Here is a 16,827-nt window from a genome sequence, read left to right as displayed (position 1 = left end):
TTTACATTAAGGAACCATACTACAGAAGTAAATTTTCATTTACAATATTTGTGTTATGTCAGAAATAAGTAATGTTATGTAATATCATTTTTGTTTCATATAATAAAAATAATAATAGCATCTGAGAACAGGGATAAAGCAAATATAAAAATTAGGCAAAGAGACTAAGAAAGTTTGTTTACATTAATGTTGAGCTTAAAAACACATGTAATCCAAAACAGTGAGAGGATTTTCTCCTTTTAATTAAATTTTTTTAAGTGTTTTATCTTATGTTTGACTAATTAGTTGGCTTTTGAGTAGAGAAGTTCTCATTTGATAACAGATAACCTGAATGGGTCAAGCTTTTTATACAATTCATTTAGTTTTAAAATAAACACAGTAGTGGTTATAGTAGTTAAAAGTAGCTTTGTATACTAAAACCATAAATGCTAACACTATTGTAACCATATTTACTCAACTAAAAAATTTTTAAACTCAGAGAAAATCTGTCAATATCATAACCTTACTTTTCTTACTGTCTTAAATACATGGTTTACATAAATATATGGTAGAGCACAAAGTTTCAGTTGAATATTATTTATAATACCACTGCCATATAATCATACAATACCATAAAATGTTCATTTAAACTTTAAGCAGAAATTTTAATCATAACTTCTGTTTCTCCATACCTCCAGCACCTCTATTCTCTTGGTGACGTGATGTTGCATATTATACCATCCTATGGTTCAGTTCCCTAAAACCCTGCTGTCACTTCTGCACTACAACCTCTATCCTTACTACTAAGAAATTAAAAGATGGTAGCAAATGAATAGCTAAGTACAGAACAGCATAAAAATAGAATAGAGAACTAGAAGCAAAGAAGTTAAAAGAATTATTAGGAATAAAACATAAGGATGCAAGGTAGAATGCAGGGATAAAGAAGACTTAGTACAAACTGGGGAGTTATAATCATAGAAAAGCTTATGAAGGATTGTGGGGGTTAGATGCGTATTAAGTGCCAAATTCATCATCAGGAAAGATCTTAAACAAGATTTAGACTAATTAAGAGTTACATAAGTATGTAATTCAATGCCAGTAGAATTAAAAACTAGAATGCTCCTATTTTGGTATGATTTGTTACTTTTTGGCTCTGAGAAAGTTCTAAAAAGTCCATTTATATTAACAACATCAACATTTCTACTCCCAAACAGTAATCATGCCTAACAGGAACATTCTTTCAGGTGACAGCAAAAACTTAGATCTTTAATACTGCCTATCACAAGATAGGTCCCCAGTGAATTTCTATAGACAAATAATTGTGACTCACCCCTTCCTACACCTTTCATACTAATAAAAAAATCAATTTAACTATAATCCTATCTTTAGTGAGACATAAAATTTTTTTTCAGTTATATAGGTGCTAAGGTAAACCACTTAAAATTTGAATACATATATCACTTTTCTTTCATTAAAATTGCTTACTCCTTGCAAGCACACATTTATAAAACTTAATCATTGGAAAAGGAAGGTGGGAACACTGGTTATGGGTGTGGTATGTACGTGAAAACTCATTATTAATTGTATTTTAAACCACAGAATCTCAGTCAATAAAAAATTTTAAAAACTTTTAAAATTTGTTATTAAAAATTTTAAATACAAAATAAATAAAACTACTACCTATGCGAACTTAATCCAAAATGATCTTCAAAAACACCTACCAATTTTTACCAGAAAAATGTCATTAACAATGAAAACACAAAAATACTTTTCTAATATAAATTTTACTTAGAAATACTATAATGGATACAGATGTAATGTCCACTTAGTAAGTGATGGAAAGGGAGGCGGCACTGAAAAATAAAGCCACATTTTAGATTGATATATTATTCCAAAACAAGATACCACTATTTTAAAAAACAAAAAAGTCAATACCTAGAAACTCAATAAAAATAGTTTCATTCCGTTTAAGTTGTTCAGTACATGCAAAGACTCTGCTCTGAATTTCTTCATACTCTCTTTTCTTCTCATAATATTCATGTGAAACGGGTATTTCTGAGTATTTCAGTTGGTATTGCTTCAAAACATCTTTATATTCACATACATATGCATCATACATTTTTCTGTAAAAATCAAAAGTTATGTTGCCACAACAAAAGCATTTCAAAACCTTACTAAATGTAACTTGAAGTCTACCAAATTAAGCATAAAGGTAAGTCAAATATCTACTTATCCCTGCACTTCCCTCAATACTGCCATACCTTAGAACTTTCCTTAATTCCATCATTTTCCAATCCTCTACTCTTTTTCTTTGTAGTTCTTTATTTCCTAATCCTCTTCCATTCTTAGGAAACTATGCTTCCTTTCAAAGGTTACAATAATTTAATATGTCCAACTCTGTAATTTCTTGTCTGTCATCCTAATAATTGACACTACAGTTAAAGAACCTGATTCTTTTGATAAATTACTTACTGAATCTTTCGTGTGTGTTGTTGTTGTTGTTGTTTTTGCGGGAGGAGCACAACTAGCAGTGCTCAGGGTTTACTCGGCTTCTATGCTCAGGGATCAATCACTCTTGTCAGGGTTCAGGGGACCATATTGGTGCTGGGGGTCAAACCTGGGTCAACAACATATAAGGCAAGTGTTCTACCTGTGAACTATTACTCCAGCCCCAACTTCCTAAATCTCTTTACTACAAGATTTCTGTTCTATACAGTTTACCAGCTGTACAACAGTGGTTTTTCAATTTCTAAGCTAAAAATATTACGTGAAGTCAAGTTCTATGTTAGAACTTTGGGTTCACAGTTATTCTTTAGTATTCCACAACTGTTCTATTGTTTGGGGGGCACACCTGGTTGTACTCAAGACTGAATCCTCCATCACCGACTCAGTGATAATTCCTGGTGGTGTTTGGGTAATCATATGCAGTGCCAGTGAACAAACCTAGGACATCTCTGCTCAAGGCAAGCATCTCATCCACTGTACTGTTTCTCTGGCCCTCCACGACTACTTTGTAAATGAAATTTAAGGGATTTCCATCCACCCATGCTATCTCACCATGGCTAGGCTCCAGAAAGAAAGCCTCATATCTGGGACCCTGAGAGCTTCCTTTTCACCAATCCCAGCCCCTACATCAGGGAATGGCAAAATCTGACATCAGCTTTAATTCTCTGAACCCAAAATCATGTGGAAATACATCAATACAAGATTTTAACTGAACACACTTGAGACTGAAGACAGAAGCCAGAGAATGCAACATACTTCACTAACCTTATACTCCTATATCTCAATTAAACATGTGTATAGTTCAAAAACCCCTTGTCATAGTCCAATTGCACTATATGGTAAAGGAATTATCAATAGCCCTCAGATATGAACAATTGAACATATTAGTTCTTAAGTAACTGGGAATCTAAACTTCTACATTAGTCCACACAAAACTCAAAGAACAATGGAGAAACTAAAGAACCCATCTGCTGTATCAGACAAGTATAGAAACCCAGGCAAATCCTCACCTCATTAAAACTCTTAGGTCTGGGGGTACGGTGCTGCTAATAGGTCAACTTGTACCTGCGGGGCGAGTGCATCAGCAGCCTGATGGTGCCTTCAGGCTTCCTGGTACCCCAAAATTGCCACTGTGCCTATGGTGAGACCCCAACAACTTGGAACCAAGTTTACCAAGAAACTAAAAGGCCAAAAGTTAGGTATGTGGGAGCCATGCCCAAAAGCACCTCCAGCTCAGATATAAAAGCTCATTTATTGGCCTTATTTCAGAGAGTCATAGATAAATCTCGAAAGAGATCAAAAGCCACAGTTAATCTCGGACCTGCGCATGGCTGAACAGACTGGGGTAAATTGGAAGGGGGCAGGTTGGTCTGTGCCTGCCCAAGCAGAGTCCCCAGCAGCTGCTTACTTCCACAATCCAAAATCGCCACCATACACCCGGCTTTCTCAGGACAGACCTCACCAAGATATAATCTGCTGAAAATTCGGGTATGTGGGTTTTGTGACTGAAATCTCCAGGCTTTCACGAAGTTGGGGTGGGCTACCTCCCCCAACTTCCCAATAAATATGGGAGCACTGGCAGTCACCCACATGAACCAACTCCAGTGCTACCCTGTAAACGCTATTACTGGCCTTGCTTCAAAGACCCATAAATAAATCTTGAAAAAGATCAAAAGCCAGAGACACAGGAGCGAGTCCTTAAAGGCACCACAGAGCCAGAGATCTCTTTGGACCCTATACCGAATCAATTTCACCAGGGCACCCCAGATGGAGTAGGTGCACTTTTCCCACCTACTCCAGATGGAATCCTGGCAACCAAGAGCTTCCACAAGCAAGGCCAGTGTATGTGGGTTCCAGGATTAAATCTCCATGCTGCATGGCAGCAGAGGTGCTGGGCTGTCCCTCCCCAGCTGTCCGCCCACTGTCACACCCACAATTTGCCTCCGGGCGCCATCTTAGCGGACTAATAGCCCTCGTCCTGAGATGCCCAGTTGAATCCCAAAATGGATTAATGACCTACAGAAATGTCTCTGGAACCCTAGATTATAACCCATTTATAATCTAGAATTCCAGAAGTACGATATCACAGCACCCATGATATTCAAAATGAGCAATGGACAATAAATGATCTAGCATCTGCCCCTGGCAGCCAGGCTTGAAAGGTGGTGAGAAAATTCAAGCAAAATATAATGCCCAGAAGTAGAGAGGGAGTACTGGGGAAATTGTCTGCCATGGAGTCAGGGTGAGGACTGGGAGGGGGGAGGTATATTGGGGACACTGGTGGTGGAAAGTGTGCACTGGTGGAGGGATGGATGTTTGATCATTGTATGGCTGAATTTTGAATATGAAAGCTTTGTAACTATATCTCAGTGATTAAAAAAATGTAATGAGTTCATGCCCAGCTCAATCAATGGCTGAATAAATAGCAGTACTCCTACATTTAAAATAAATATCACTTGTCACTTGTATCACTTGTCTTCCCATTGATCTTCAATTTGCTTGAGTGGGCACCAGTAACGTCTCCATTTGTCCCTGTCGCGTGCTAGTGTAGTCCAATGATATCTGCTCGCTCCAGGAACAGAAATAGCCTCAAACTGTTCTTTCAAGGTTTTGATGAAGAAGTCTGACCATCTCCTTGGTGGGCAGCCACACAGTCTTTTGACATTCCATGGAATCCAGTCGATAATAGCTCTAGTCCAGTGGTCATCTCTGAATCGCATTACATGTCCAGCCCATCTCATTTTTTTTTTTTTGCTTTTTGGGTCACACCTGGCTCTGCACAGGGGTTACTCCTGGCTCTGCACTCAGGAATTATCCCTGGCAGTGCTCAGGGGACCATATGGGATGCTGGGAATCGAACCCGGGTCGGTCGCGTGCAAGGCAAACGCCCTACCCGCTGTGCTATCACTCCAGCCCCCAGCCCATCTCATTTTTGATGTGTTGGCAAACGAGACAGCATCCCTGATTCTTGTCCGTCGACAGAGATCGGAGCTCCGAAATCCTCTCACTTGAGTGAGACGTGATACTCCTAGCATAGCTCTTTCAATTCCTCTTTGGGATACCCGAATAGTGTTCTCATCCATTTTGTGTAGGGCCCAGGTCTCTGAGGCATATGTTAGTGCAAGAATAATGGTGGAATCGAAAAGAGTTGGAGGTCCTTCATCCTCTTAACCGCTTCTTCGATGCTCTTGAAGGCTTTCCACTCTGCTCTCTTCCTCCTGCGCAGTTCTGGCGCCAAGTCGTTCCTCATGTTGAGTTCTCGACCCAGGTACACATAGCTGCTGCATTTGGAGATATTCATTCCATTGAGAGCAAATGGAGCATCAGGGACTAGTTCATTTTTCATGAGCATCGTCTTGTTGAGGTTCAGCTGCAGTCCAACCTTTCCACACTCGAGGTCAAAGCTGGCCAGCATTTGTGCCGCTTGGCTAATGTTTGGCATTATGAGAACGATGTCATCAGCAAAGCAGAGGTGGGTATAGTTGCCGACCGTCTATCTTCACTCCCATTCCTTCCCATTCCAGTCATAGCATGACATTCTCGAGGGTGGCACTGAAGAGTTTCGGTGAAATGGTTTCGCCCTGCCGAACCCCTCTCTTTATGTCAATGATCACTTCCTTGTAGAATGGTGAGATCCTGGTGGTGAATTCGTAATACAGCTTGAAGAAGATCTTTATGTACTGAGTTTGAACACTCTGTTTGGCTAGGGCTTCGACGACTGCTTTAGTCTCAACAGAATTGAAGGCCTTCTTTAAGTCAGTGAATGTTAGACAGAGTGGCATCTTGAACTCTAAAATAAATATCTCAAGATATTTATCTTGAAAATAAATAAATAACTCTTGGGCCTAGTTGATGAGGACCTGAAATCAACACTCACTATACTAGCAACCGAAATTAGGCAAGTACTGGCCAATGAAATTAAGTATCACTATATGAGAAATTCAACCAACTCAAAGAAGAACTGATAGAAAGGATGACAGATTCCATACAAAATTAACTGAAGTAATAGCAAGCCAGTGTAGCAGAATTTCACAGGTGAAGAACCATATAGACAAACTTGAAGGCAAAATACAAGCCAGCACTGATAGGGAACTGGCAAAAGAATAGCACTAGAATGGAAAGAATGTAGGGTACTTAATAGATAAGAGAAAGGAACAATCTTCAAATTATAGGAACACCAGAAGGAGAAGAAAACGGGAAATGGGAAGAACAAGTGGTGAGAGAGATCATAGCTGAGAACTTCCCACCTCTTTGGAGGGAGCCCGATGTACAGATTCAAGAGGCCCAAAGAATACCAATCAAAATTACCCAAACAGAACAACATCAAGACATACAGTAATCAAAATGGCAGAATTCAAAGAGAGAGACACACTTCTTAAATATTCCAGGGAGAAAACTTAAATATAATGGAAACAACGTAAGAATCACAACAGATCTCTCGTATGAAATGTTAGCACTGTAGCACTGTAGCACTGTCTTCCCATTGTTCATCGATTTGCTCGAGCGGGCACCAGTAACATCTGCATTGTGAGACTTTTTGTTATTGTTTTTGGCACATCGTGGTGAAGGAATACACCACGGGTAGCTTGCCAGGCTCTACCATGCAGGTGGAATACTCTCGATAGCTTGCCAGCCTCTCTGAGAGGGACAGAGGAATCAAACCCAGGTTGGCTGCATGCAAGGCAAAAGCACCCGCTGTGCTATTGCTCCAGCCTATATGAAATGGTACAGGAGAGAAAAGAGTAGAACAGTATGTTCAAATTACTCAGTGAAAAGAAACTTTCAACCTAGAGTCCACTACCCCACGAAGCTCTCACTTAGATGGAAAGGATAAAATCATTCTGAAACAAAAAGAGCTGAGAGCATTTGCTATAACTAAACTAGCCCTGAATGTAGGATCAGCAAAGTTTATAGCTTTTACTCAAAAACTTAAACATATGGATGAAAGCACAATAGTAGGGGGATACTTCAACACTCCACTGTCACCAATGGACAGATCAACTATACAGAACAAAGGAATAAGAGCACTAAATGAAGAACTAGAAGAGCTGGGGCTAGTGGATAAATTCAGGGCCTTACATCCTCACAAAGCCAAATAGGTTCTTCTCTGGTGTATATGGAACATTCTTCAGGATAGATCTCATATCAGGGTATAAAATAAACCTACATGAATTCACAGACATAAAAATCATACCAACAATCCTGTCAGATCACAATGCCACAGAGATACAAGTTAATCATAAAAAGAAGATATGGAGAAACTCTAACACCTGGAGACTGAACAACACACTACTAAATAACAGCAAGATTTTTTCTCTAAATTTCCACCTTTCTTAGAGGGAAATCATAGTAATGTAGGCCTACATTAGGAAAGATGAAAAAGATAAAACCAACAATCAAAATGCACATCTCAAATATCTGCAGAACCAACAACAAATTAATCCAAAGACCAGCATACAAAGGGCAATAACAAAGACCAGAGCACAAATCAATAATATAGAAACCAAGAACGCAATAACCCCCCCCCCAAAAGTCAATGAAACCAGAAGCTGGTTATTTTGAAAAGAATAAATAATATAGATAAACCTTTGGCTAAACTCATTAGATCACTCTATCACTGTATCGCTGTCATCCTGTTCACCAATTTGCTTGAGCGGGCACCAGTAACGTCTCCATTGTGAGACTTGTTGCTACTGTTTTTGGCATATCAAATACGCCAAGGGTAGGCTCTGCCATGCAGGTGAGATACTCTCAGTAGCTTGCCGGGCTCTCCAAGAGGGGTGGAGGAATCAAACCCAGGTCGGCTGCATGCAAGGCAAACAACCTACCCTCTGTGCTATCACTCCAGCCCAAATAGTTATTCAAATGTGAAGGAATTCCAATACTGTTATTGCTATCATTTCTTATAATCTAAGATACTTCAAGAAATAAAATCTTTCTTGCTTAAAAAAAATCCAACCTTTCTTATAGTTTTAATCATTTCCTTAATCATTTTATTCTGTCACTCTCTACCAATGGGTAAACAATAATGAGGTAAATGAGAAAATATTTACTTAGGCTAAATGATAGATGTGTTACATTTAATTAAATATTTGATGTTTTGCTTTGCAATTTTTGTTACTTGCTTTAAAAAATATTATAAAATTGGGGCTGGAGCAATAGCACAGCAGGTAGGGCGTTTGCCTTGCATGCGGCCGACCCAGGTTCAATTCCCAGCATCCCATATGGTCACCTGAGCACCGCCAGGAGTAACTCCTGAGTGCAAAGCCAGGAGGTAACCCCTGTGCATTGCCGGGTGTGACCAAAAAAGCAAAAAAAAATTAAATTAAATTAAATTAATTACATAATTACATTTAATGTAAACAATTTTGTCAGTTTATTAAATTATAAATTTATAATTTATAAATTATAAATTAGATCTCAGTATACCAAAAGAACAATGCTTCCTTCGAGCAATGAAATTATATTGGTTTTATTTACTTTTTTATACATTCCCATTTATTTACTTTTTTCTACATTTAAGGACCAGCAAGGAAACTGAAACAGTAATCAAGAATCTCTCCCAAAACTAAAGCCCTAGTGCAGATGCATTTACAGATGTATTTTATCAAATTTTCAGAGAAGACTTACTACTACTAATCCTTACACTCTTCAAAAATATTTTTAAAAAATCAAAGAAACAGGGGCTGGAGCGATAGCACAGTGGGCAGGGCGTTTGCCTTGCACGCGGCCGAACTGAGTTCGATTCCCAGCATCCCATATGGTCCCCTGAGCACTGCCAGGGGTGATTCCTGAGTGCAGAGCCAGGAGTAACCCTTGTGCACCACCAGGTGTGACCCAAAAAGCAAAAAAAAAAAAAAAATCAAAGAAACATGAGTCCTTCCTAATAGCTTCTATAAAGATACTGATACACAAAGTAGATAGAGACATTTCTAAAAAGAAAAACTCAGACCAGTTTCTTTAATGAACATCGATGCCAAAATCTTCAACATCTTAGCAAACCAAATTCCACAATATATAAAAATAATCATATACCACAACTGATTAGGATTTATCCCAGGGATGCAAAGACAGTTTAACACACAGAAATAAATTAACATAATATGACACTTCAGTAAAAGGAAAGATAAAAATATATGAGCAATTGATGCAGAGAAAGCTTTTGACAAGATCCAACATCCATTTATGAAAAAAAACCTCATAAAAATAGGAGTGGACAAAACAGGAACATTCTCCAAGATAGTAAAGGCAATCTATAACAAGTCCAAAGCAAATATTGTTCTTAATAGTGAAAAACTAAAAGGATTCCCAGAGAGATCAGGTACAAGACAAGGTTGTACCTGTCTTGTCTCCTCTCTTGCTCTATATTGTATTAGATGTCCTAGCAACAGCAATAAAGCAAGAAAAGAAAATCAAAGGGGTAAAAATTGTAAAAGAATAAGTCAAATTATCTATATTTGCAAGTGACATACTATAGATAAAAGACCCAAAAGATTCCACAAAAAAGTATAGAAACAATAAAACAGTACAGCAAAGGGCCAGCTACAAAGTTAATACACAAAAATCAGTCACATTCTTATATCACTGTATCACTGTCATCCCGTTGCTTATTGATTTGCTCAAGCTGGCACCAGTAACGTCTCTATTGTGAGGCTTGTTGTTACTGTTTTTGGCATATTGAATGTGCCACAGGTAGCTTGCCAGGCTCTGCCATTCGGGCAAGAGATCAAAGAATCTATCACATTCAAAATAGTGGGCTGCTGCCACAGTGGCAGGGTGGGGTGGGGGGAGATGGGATCGGGGAGGGTGGGAGGGATGCTGGGTTTACTGGTGGTGGAGAATGGGCACTGGTGAAGGGATGGGTTCCCGAACTTTGTATGAGGGAAGCATAAGCACAAAAGTGTATAAATCTGTAAATGTGCCCTCAGGGTGATTCACGAATTAAAAATAAATAAATTAATTAAATAAAAAAAGAAAAAAAAATGAAAGAAATTCAAGCTCCAAGAAAACAAACAAAAAACACCATAGTGAATGAAGAAAATGCTGCACATAATCATCAGATAAAGAGTTAAGGTGAAATTTAAATACATTTTCAAGTTACTATGTACACTTATATGACTAATTAATGATATAAGTACATAAAATAAATCCTTATAAATAAAAAAATAAATATCTACAAAATTCCAATTTAGTAATTAGATTTTTTGTTATATGTTTATATAAAATTAAGAATTTTATACGTTTTTATTTTAGGATGTTAACTAAATTATCCAAAGGCAAAGTTACCTGCTAAAATCTAGCTGATAAGTATCCATCTTTTTATATTAATAGAAATAAGTTTAACCTTATCTTTATGGTGCCAAATATGTTTTCTGTCTAAATTTAATAAAACAGTTTTTAGGAATAAAAAATAAAAAAAAAATAGTGGGCTGGAGTGATAGCATAGCAGGTAGGGCGTTTGCCTTGCACGCGGCCGACCCGGGTTCAAATCCCAGCATCCCATATGGTCCCCTGAGCACCGCCAGGAGTAATTCCTGAGTGCAGAGCCAGGAATAACCTACCCTGTGCATCGCCAGGTGTGACCCAAAAACCAAAAAAAAAAATAGTGTCCAAGAACATCAAGTGCCTAGGAATTAACAAAAGAAGTGGTAGATCCATACCATGAAAACTTCAAAACACTTAATGAAGAAACAGAAGACCTTAAAAACGAGAAAAATATTTCATTCTTCAAGGACTTAGAAAAAGTTCATAATATACTTTGTATGGAATCACAAAAGACCCCAAATAGCCAAAACAATACTGAAAAATAAGAACCAGGGAGAGGGATACTTCATTATCTAATTTGAAACTCTACTGTAAAGTCATAGTGATCAAAATAACATGGTACTGAAATAAGGACAGACTTCTGACCTACTACAGATCAGAATAGCATATCCAAGAACAATATATGGCCAGCTAATTTTTGACAAAGGTGCTGAAAGCATCAAATGGAGTACAGATAGCCTCTTCAAAAAATAGCACTGGCAAAACTGAATAACCACGTGCAAAGAATTAAAACTGGATCTGTATCTCACACCTTAGACAAAAGTCAATTCAAAGTGGATCAAACAAGAATCTATGAAAATATCCCTAGCTACTCCCATTACTGAGAGTTGTCTTCATTAATACAATGCCACTGGCAAAGGCAACAGAATCAAAAATAAACAAACAGGACTACATCAAATTACATCTTTTACATGGCAAAAGAAATACAGGGTAAAACTAAAAGACAGATAACTGAATGGGAGAATATATTTGCGATCAACACATCAGATAAAGGTTTAATATCCAAGACATAAAAAGTAGTCACAATGATCAGCAACAAGAAAATTTTAAAACTTTCCCCAAAACATAAGGAGAGGAAATGATAAGGGACTTCACTGAGGAAGACCAACATATGGCCAACAGACACATGTAAAAATGCTCACCATCACTTATTATTAGGGAAATCCAAATCAAGACAACAATGAGATACCATATCACACCAGTGAGAATGGCACATACCAAAAATAATGGGAACAATCTGTGTAGGCGGGAATACGGTGAAAAAGGAACTTTTATCCACTATTAGTGGGAATGTTGTCTGGTTCAACTGCTATGGAAAACAGTTATAGAGGTTCCCAGTAAACTTAAAATTGACCTACCTTTTGATAACCCAGCAATTCCACTTTGGGTATCTACCTCCAGGACAGAAAAGTATTCATTCAAAATGACATATGCTCACCACTATTCACTATACCACTTAGTACAATAGCTAAGATTTGAAACCAGTCTAGATATCCAACAACAGATCAGTGGATTATGAATATGTCACACACACACACGCACAATAGAATACTACACATCTGTAAGAAATAAACTAATGGAATTTTTTCCTTTTTTTTTTTTCCTTTTGGGTCACACCTGGCAATGCACAGGGGCCACTCCTGGATCATGCACTCAGGAACTACTCCTGGTAGTGCTCAGGAGACCATATGGTATGCTGGGAATTGAACCCGGTTCAGCCATGTGCAAGGCAAATGCCTTCCCCGCTGTGCTATCACCTCAGCCCTGAATCATGCAATTTTGATGGAACTGGGAGACAGCATGTTAAAGGAAATAAGCCAGAAGGACAAAACCAGGATATCACTTATATGTGATATTTATACATACATATAAAATATATGCATCTAAATATTATATTCAGAGTAACTGGATGAGGAATGCAATGATTTAAGGGGGATGCCTAGATCACCCTTGACCCCACAGTACAGGCAGAAGGTAAGAAATAGAGTGAAGGGGAAGGGGGAAAATGATAGATGAGAAGCAATGGGGGCAAGGGGCAGAGCATTCAGGTACATTGGTGGTATTAAGCTAAATATCAAAACCACAGAATGAATAACACTGAAATCATGAGAACCAAACATCAATAACCAAATTTAAAAGGTACCTGTCTAGGGGCTGGAGAGATAGCACAGCGGGTAGGGCGTTTGCCTTGCATGCAGCTGACCCGGGTTCAATCCCCGGCATCCCATATGGTCCCCTGAGCACGGCCAGGGGTAATTCCTGAGTGCAGAGCCAGGAGTAACCCCTGTGCATCGCCAGGTGTGACCCAAAAAGCAAAAAATAAAAATAAAAATAAAAAATAAAAGGTACCTGTCTAGACTGCAGGCTGAAGCTGGGGCAAGTGGGGGAGGAGAGGGAATCAGGGAACACTGGTAGAGGGAAGTTGTTGACACTGGTGGCGGGACTGGTAATGGAACATTGTATATCAAAAACCCAACTATTTATAATTCACAGTGATTTACTAAAATAAAATTTGGGGGTAAAATAAAAGATAAATGCATCCTATAAAAATCAATATCAAGGCGCATATGCTGCCCGAGCCCATGTTCTGTTTGCGCCTATGTAGCTGAGCACATGTGGCGCCCAAGCACATGTGTCACCCGAACCTCCCCTCTTGAGATGTGTTCTTCCATGCTTTCAATGTCTAATGCTGGGATGTTTGTAGGGGCTCTCTCTGCAGAAGCCTATGTTCTCTCTTGAGCACGTCTCTGTCTCTCTCTCTCTATCTCTCTCTCTCATTCTCTTCCCCTCCACACCTTCAAAAGCCCTCCAAATAAAATGTTTTACTTCAAAAAACAAAACTTAGTATCAATATCAAAACTGAGTTGTATTTCTATATGCTAACAATAAACTATATGAGAAAGATATTTTAAAAACCAATCTCATTTATAATACATACTTAAAAACATCTAGCCATTTAGTAATAAATTAAACCAGGAAGGTGAAAAATCTATCCACTGAAACATATAAGAAATAATAAAATTAACTGAAAACAAAAATACATTAAAAGATACCCTGTTTTCTCTGATCAGAAAAATTAATGTTAAGTTATAGTACCTAGGTCTGTCAATATTAATGCCTATCAAATCTCCAATTTCAAATGTATAGGGGAAAATGCTAACACTTTTATTAAACTACAAAAGGTCCCATATAGCCAACCTTCATCTCAAGATGAAATCAGAAGCTCAAACTTCCAAATTTCAATCTATGCTACAAAGATATTGTAATCAGGACAGTATACTACTGGCATAAAAATAAAAAGACTAATGGCACAGAGTCAAAAACACAGAAATGAATTTCTATGTCCAAAATCAAACAATATTTGAAAAGAGAGCCAAAAATACTCAGCAGGGAAATCATAGTCAGTTCAATAAATGTGCTGAGAAAACTGGATATATAGAGGAATGAAATAGTATCCCTATCTCATAACAGACACACACACACACACACACACACACACACACACACACACTCACAAACTCTAAACAGAACAAAAGTTTACATGAAATAACTGAAACCATAAAAATCCTAAGAAAAATAAGGAGAAATTCATTCATATTGGTCTTGGCAACAAATTTTTTATATGATATCAAAACAAGCACTTTCTGTAGCACTGTCTTCCCGTTGTTCATCGACTGCTCAAGCGGGCACCAGTAACATCTCCATTGTGAGACTTGTTATTGTTTTTTGGCATACAGAATACGCCATGGGTAGCTTGCCAGGCTCTGCCATGCGGGCGGGATACTATCGGTAGCTTGCTGGGCTGAGAGGGACGGAGGAATTGAAGCCGGGTCAGCCGCGTACAAGGCAAACGCCCTACCCACTGTGCTATCACTCCAGTATAACAAGCAGTAGTTAGAGGTCTAAATCAGAAAGAGCTTTAGGTTGAGATCCTGAATGAGACCTTCTAGAAGAGTTATGGGTTTCTACTGACGAAGTTTAATTCAATGAAAAATAACCACATTTTAGGTTAAGAAAGATCTGAATTGCAAGATGGGTCTATGAGCGATAGAGAAACAGCTAAGAAGTTAGCAGAATGGTTTAAGTGGGAAAAAGATAACAAAGGTTGCAATGATAGAGCAACAGAAGTGGTGTTCAATTTGTAGTTACATCAGAGCAATGAGGCAAGGAAAATATATAAATGGAATCCAATTGAAAAAGAAATAAAGCTATCGGGGCTGGAGTGATAGCACAGCGGGTAGGGCGTTTGCCTTGCACACAGCCGACCCGGGTTCAAATCCCAGCACCCCATATGGTCCCCTGAGCACCGCCAGGAGTAATTCCTGAGTGCATGAGCCAGGAGTAACCCCTGTGCATTGCTGGGTGTGACCCAAAAAGAAAAAAAAATAGAGCTATCATTATTTATAGATGACATTATTTATAAACAAAAAGCAGCAAAAATAAATATGTGGGACTACATGAAACTTAAAAAGCTGCTGTGTAGTAAAAGTAACAACCAGTAAAATGATGACACAAGCTACAGAATAGAAAGAAAATGTTCAAACTAGTAAGGGAGTTAAATCCAAAGTATATAAGGAACTCATAACTCAAAATCACTAATAAATCATATATTACAATATAGGACGGGCCAGAGAGGTAGTTCAACATGCAAGTACTTATGGTTTGCATGCAGAAGACCCAGATTCGATCTCTGATACTACTCCCAAGCACCACGAGAAGCAGGCCCTGAGTATCATTAGGTGTAACCCAGAAACTAAACAAAACAAAATTGAGAATTAAAGAGATATTTTGCAAAGACATTCAGATGGCAAACAGGCACAAGATTAAAATAAAGTTCTAAACTTTACTGATCATCAGGGAAAGCAAGTCAAAACCATATTATCCTCTCACATAAGAATGGCTATTTTAAAAGGACAAGATACTTGTGTATTGATGAGAATACAATGAAAGGGAGTCCTTATACATTATGCGTTAGTGGCAGAAATGCAAACTGATTATGGAAAATAGTATGGAAGTACCTAAAATATTAAAAATATAACCATCATATGATCCAGCAATCCATTTCTGGGTATATCATCAAAGAAAATGAAATGTCTTATTTCAAAAAGGTTATTTGCAAACCAAAATTGAAGCAATATTCACAATAGAGAAGACATGGAAATAACCAATGACTAATAAACAAAATGAAACTATATTATAGAAAAATATTTTTGAAAAAGAAAATGAAGTTCAAGGCTGGGGAGATAGGATAGCAGGTAGGATGCTAGCCTTGTACATGTCTGAATCTGGTTAAATCCTCTATACTCTATATGAGTTCCCAAGCCCCACCAGGAATGATACCAGCACAAAACCAGAAGATAGCCCAAAGAACCATCAAGTCTGCCTCAACACAAAACAAAAAGTGAGATACAGATAATAATGAAACATAACTGGAAAATTATCACCCATAAAAAGAAATCATGCAATCTGTGACATGGTGGACAGATCTTAAAAAATATGCTAAGTGGTAAAATGGTGATTGCCAGAACTAAAGAGCAAAGGAAATGTGGTTCTGGTCAAAGGTTATGAGATGACTAAATTCTGGAGATCTAACATACAGCATGGTGAATGTCATACTATTTTTATACACATACATACTTAAAAATTGGTAAAGCATATATCTTAAACACACTCACTACAAAATACTGCTTATGTGATAGATTAATGTCTATCACATTAAGTACTATCATTTAGGTGATAGATTTATTATTTAACCTTATTGTGGCAATCATTTTGCAATAAATTCACGTATTATATTGCTATGCTATCTCCCTCAAATCTGAATATTATAAGTGTCTTCTGAATTAAGTCAGGACAAAAGAGTAAAAAAATATTAAATTATATATTGTCCTCATTCAATTATGTTAAATATATAAATATGTAAAACTTTTCTGAGGTATATCTACATATCCTTGTTTCATTATATCAACTAATTAAATTAATCCTCAAGATCATGTGACTTCATACATAATAAAATAA

General features: G+C 37.7%; 1 protein-coding gene across 1 annotated transcript in view; it reads right to left on the bottom strand.

Moving 5' to 3' along the window:
• The window catches only part of C3H14orf39 (chromosome 3 C14orf39 homolog), a 57,235-nt gene that overhangs the window by 31,919 nt on the left and 8,489 nt on the right, over positions 1-16,827 (bottom strand). Inside the window, exons 5-6 of the mRNA XM_055132073.1 lie at positions 1,915-2,102; positions 1,790-1,832 (exon numbers count right to left, since the gene is read on the bottom strand). Of these exons, the coding sequence (XP_054988048.1) occupies positions 1,790-1,832; positions 1,915-2,102 (231 nt within the window). The remainder of the gene's footprint in view (positions 1-1,789; positions 1,833-1,914; positions 2,103-16,827) is intronic.

Source organism: Sorex araneus, chromosome 3 (assembly GCF_027595985.1).
Source record: "Sorex araneus isolate mSorAra2 chromosome 3, mSorAra2.pri, whole genome shotgun sequence".
NCBI classification, from domain to species: Eukaryota; Metazoa; Chordata; class Mammalia; order Eulipotyphla; family Soricidae; genus Sorex; species Sorex araneus.
The sequence above is the reverse complement of the archived record's forward strand: the minus strand, read 5'-3'. Positions and strand labels throughout refer to the sequence as shown.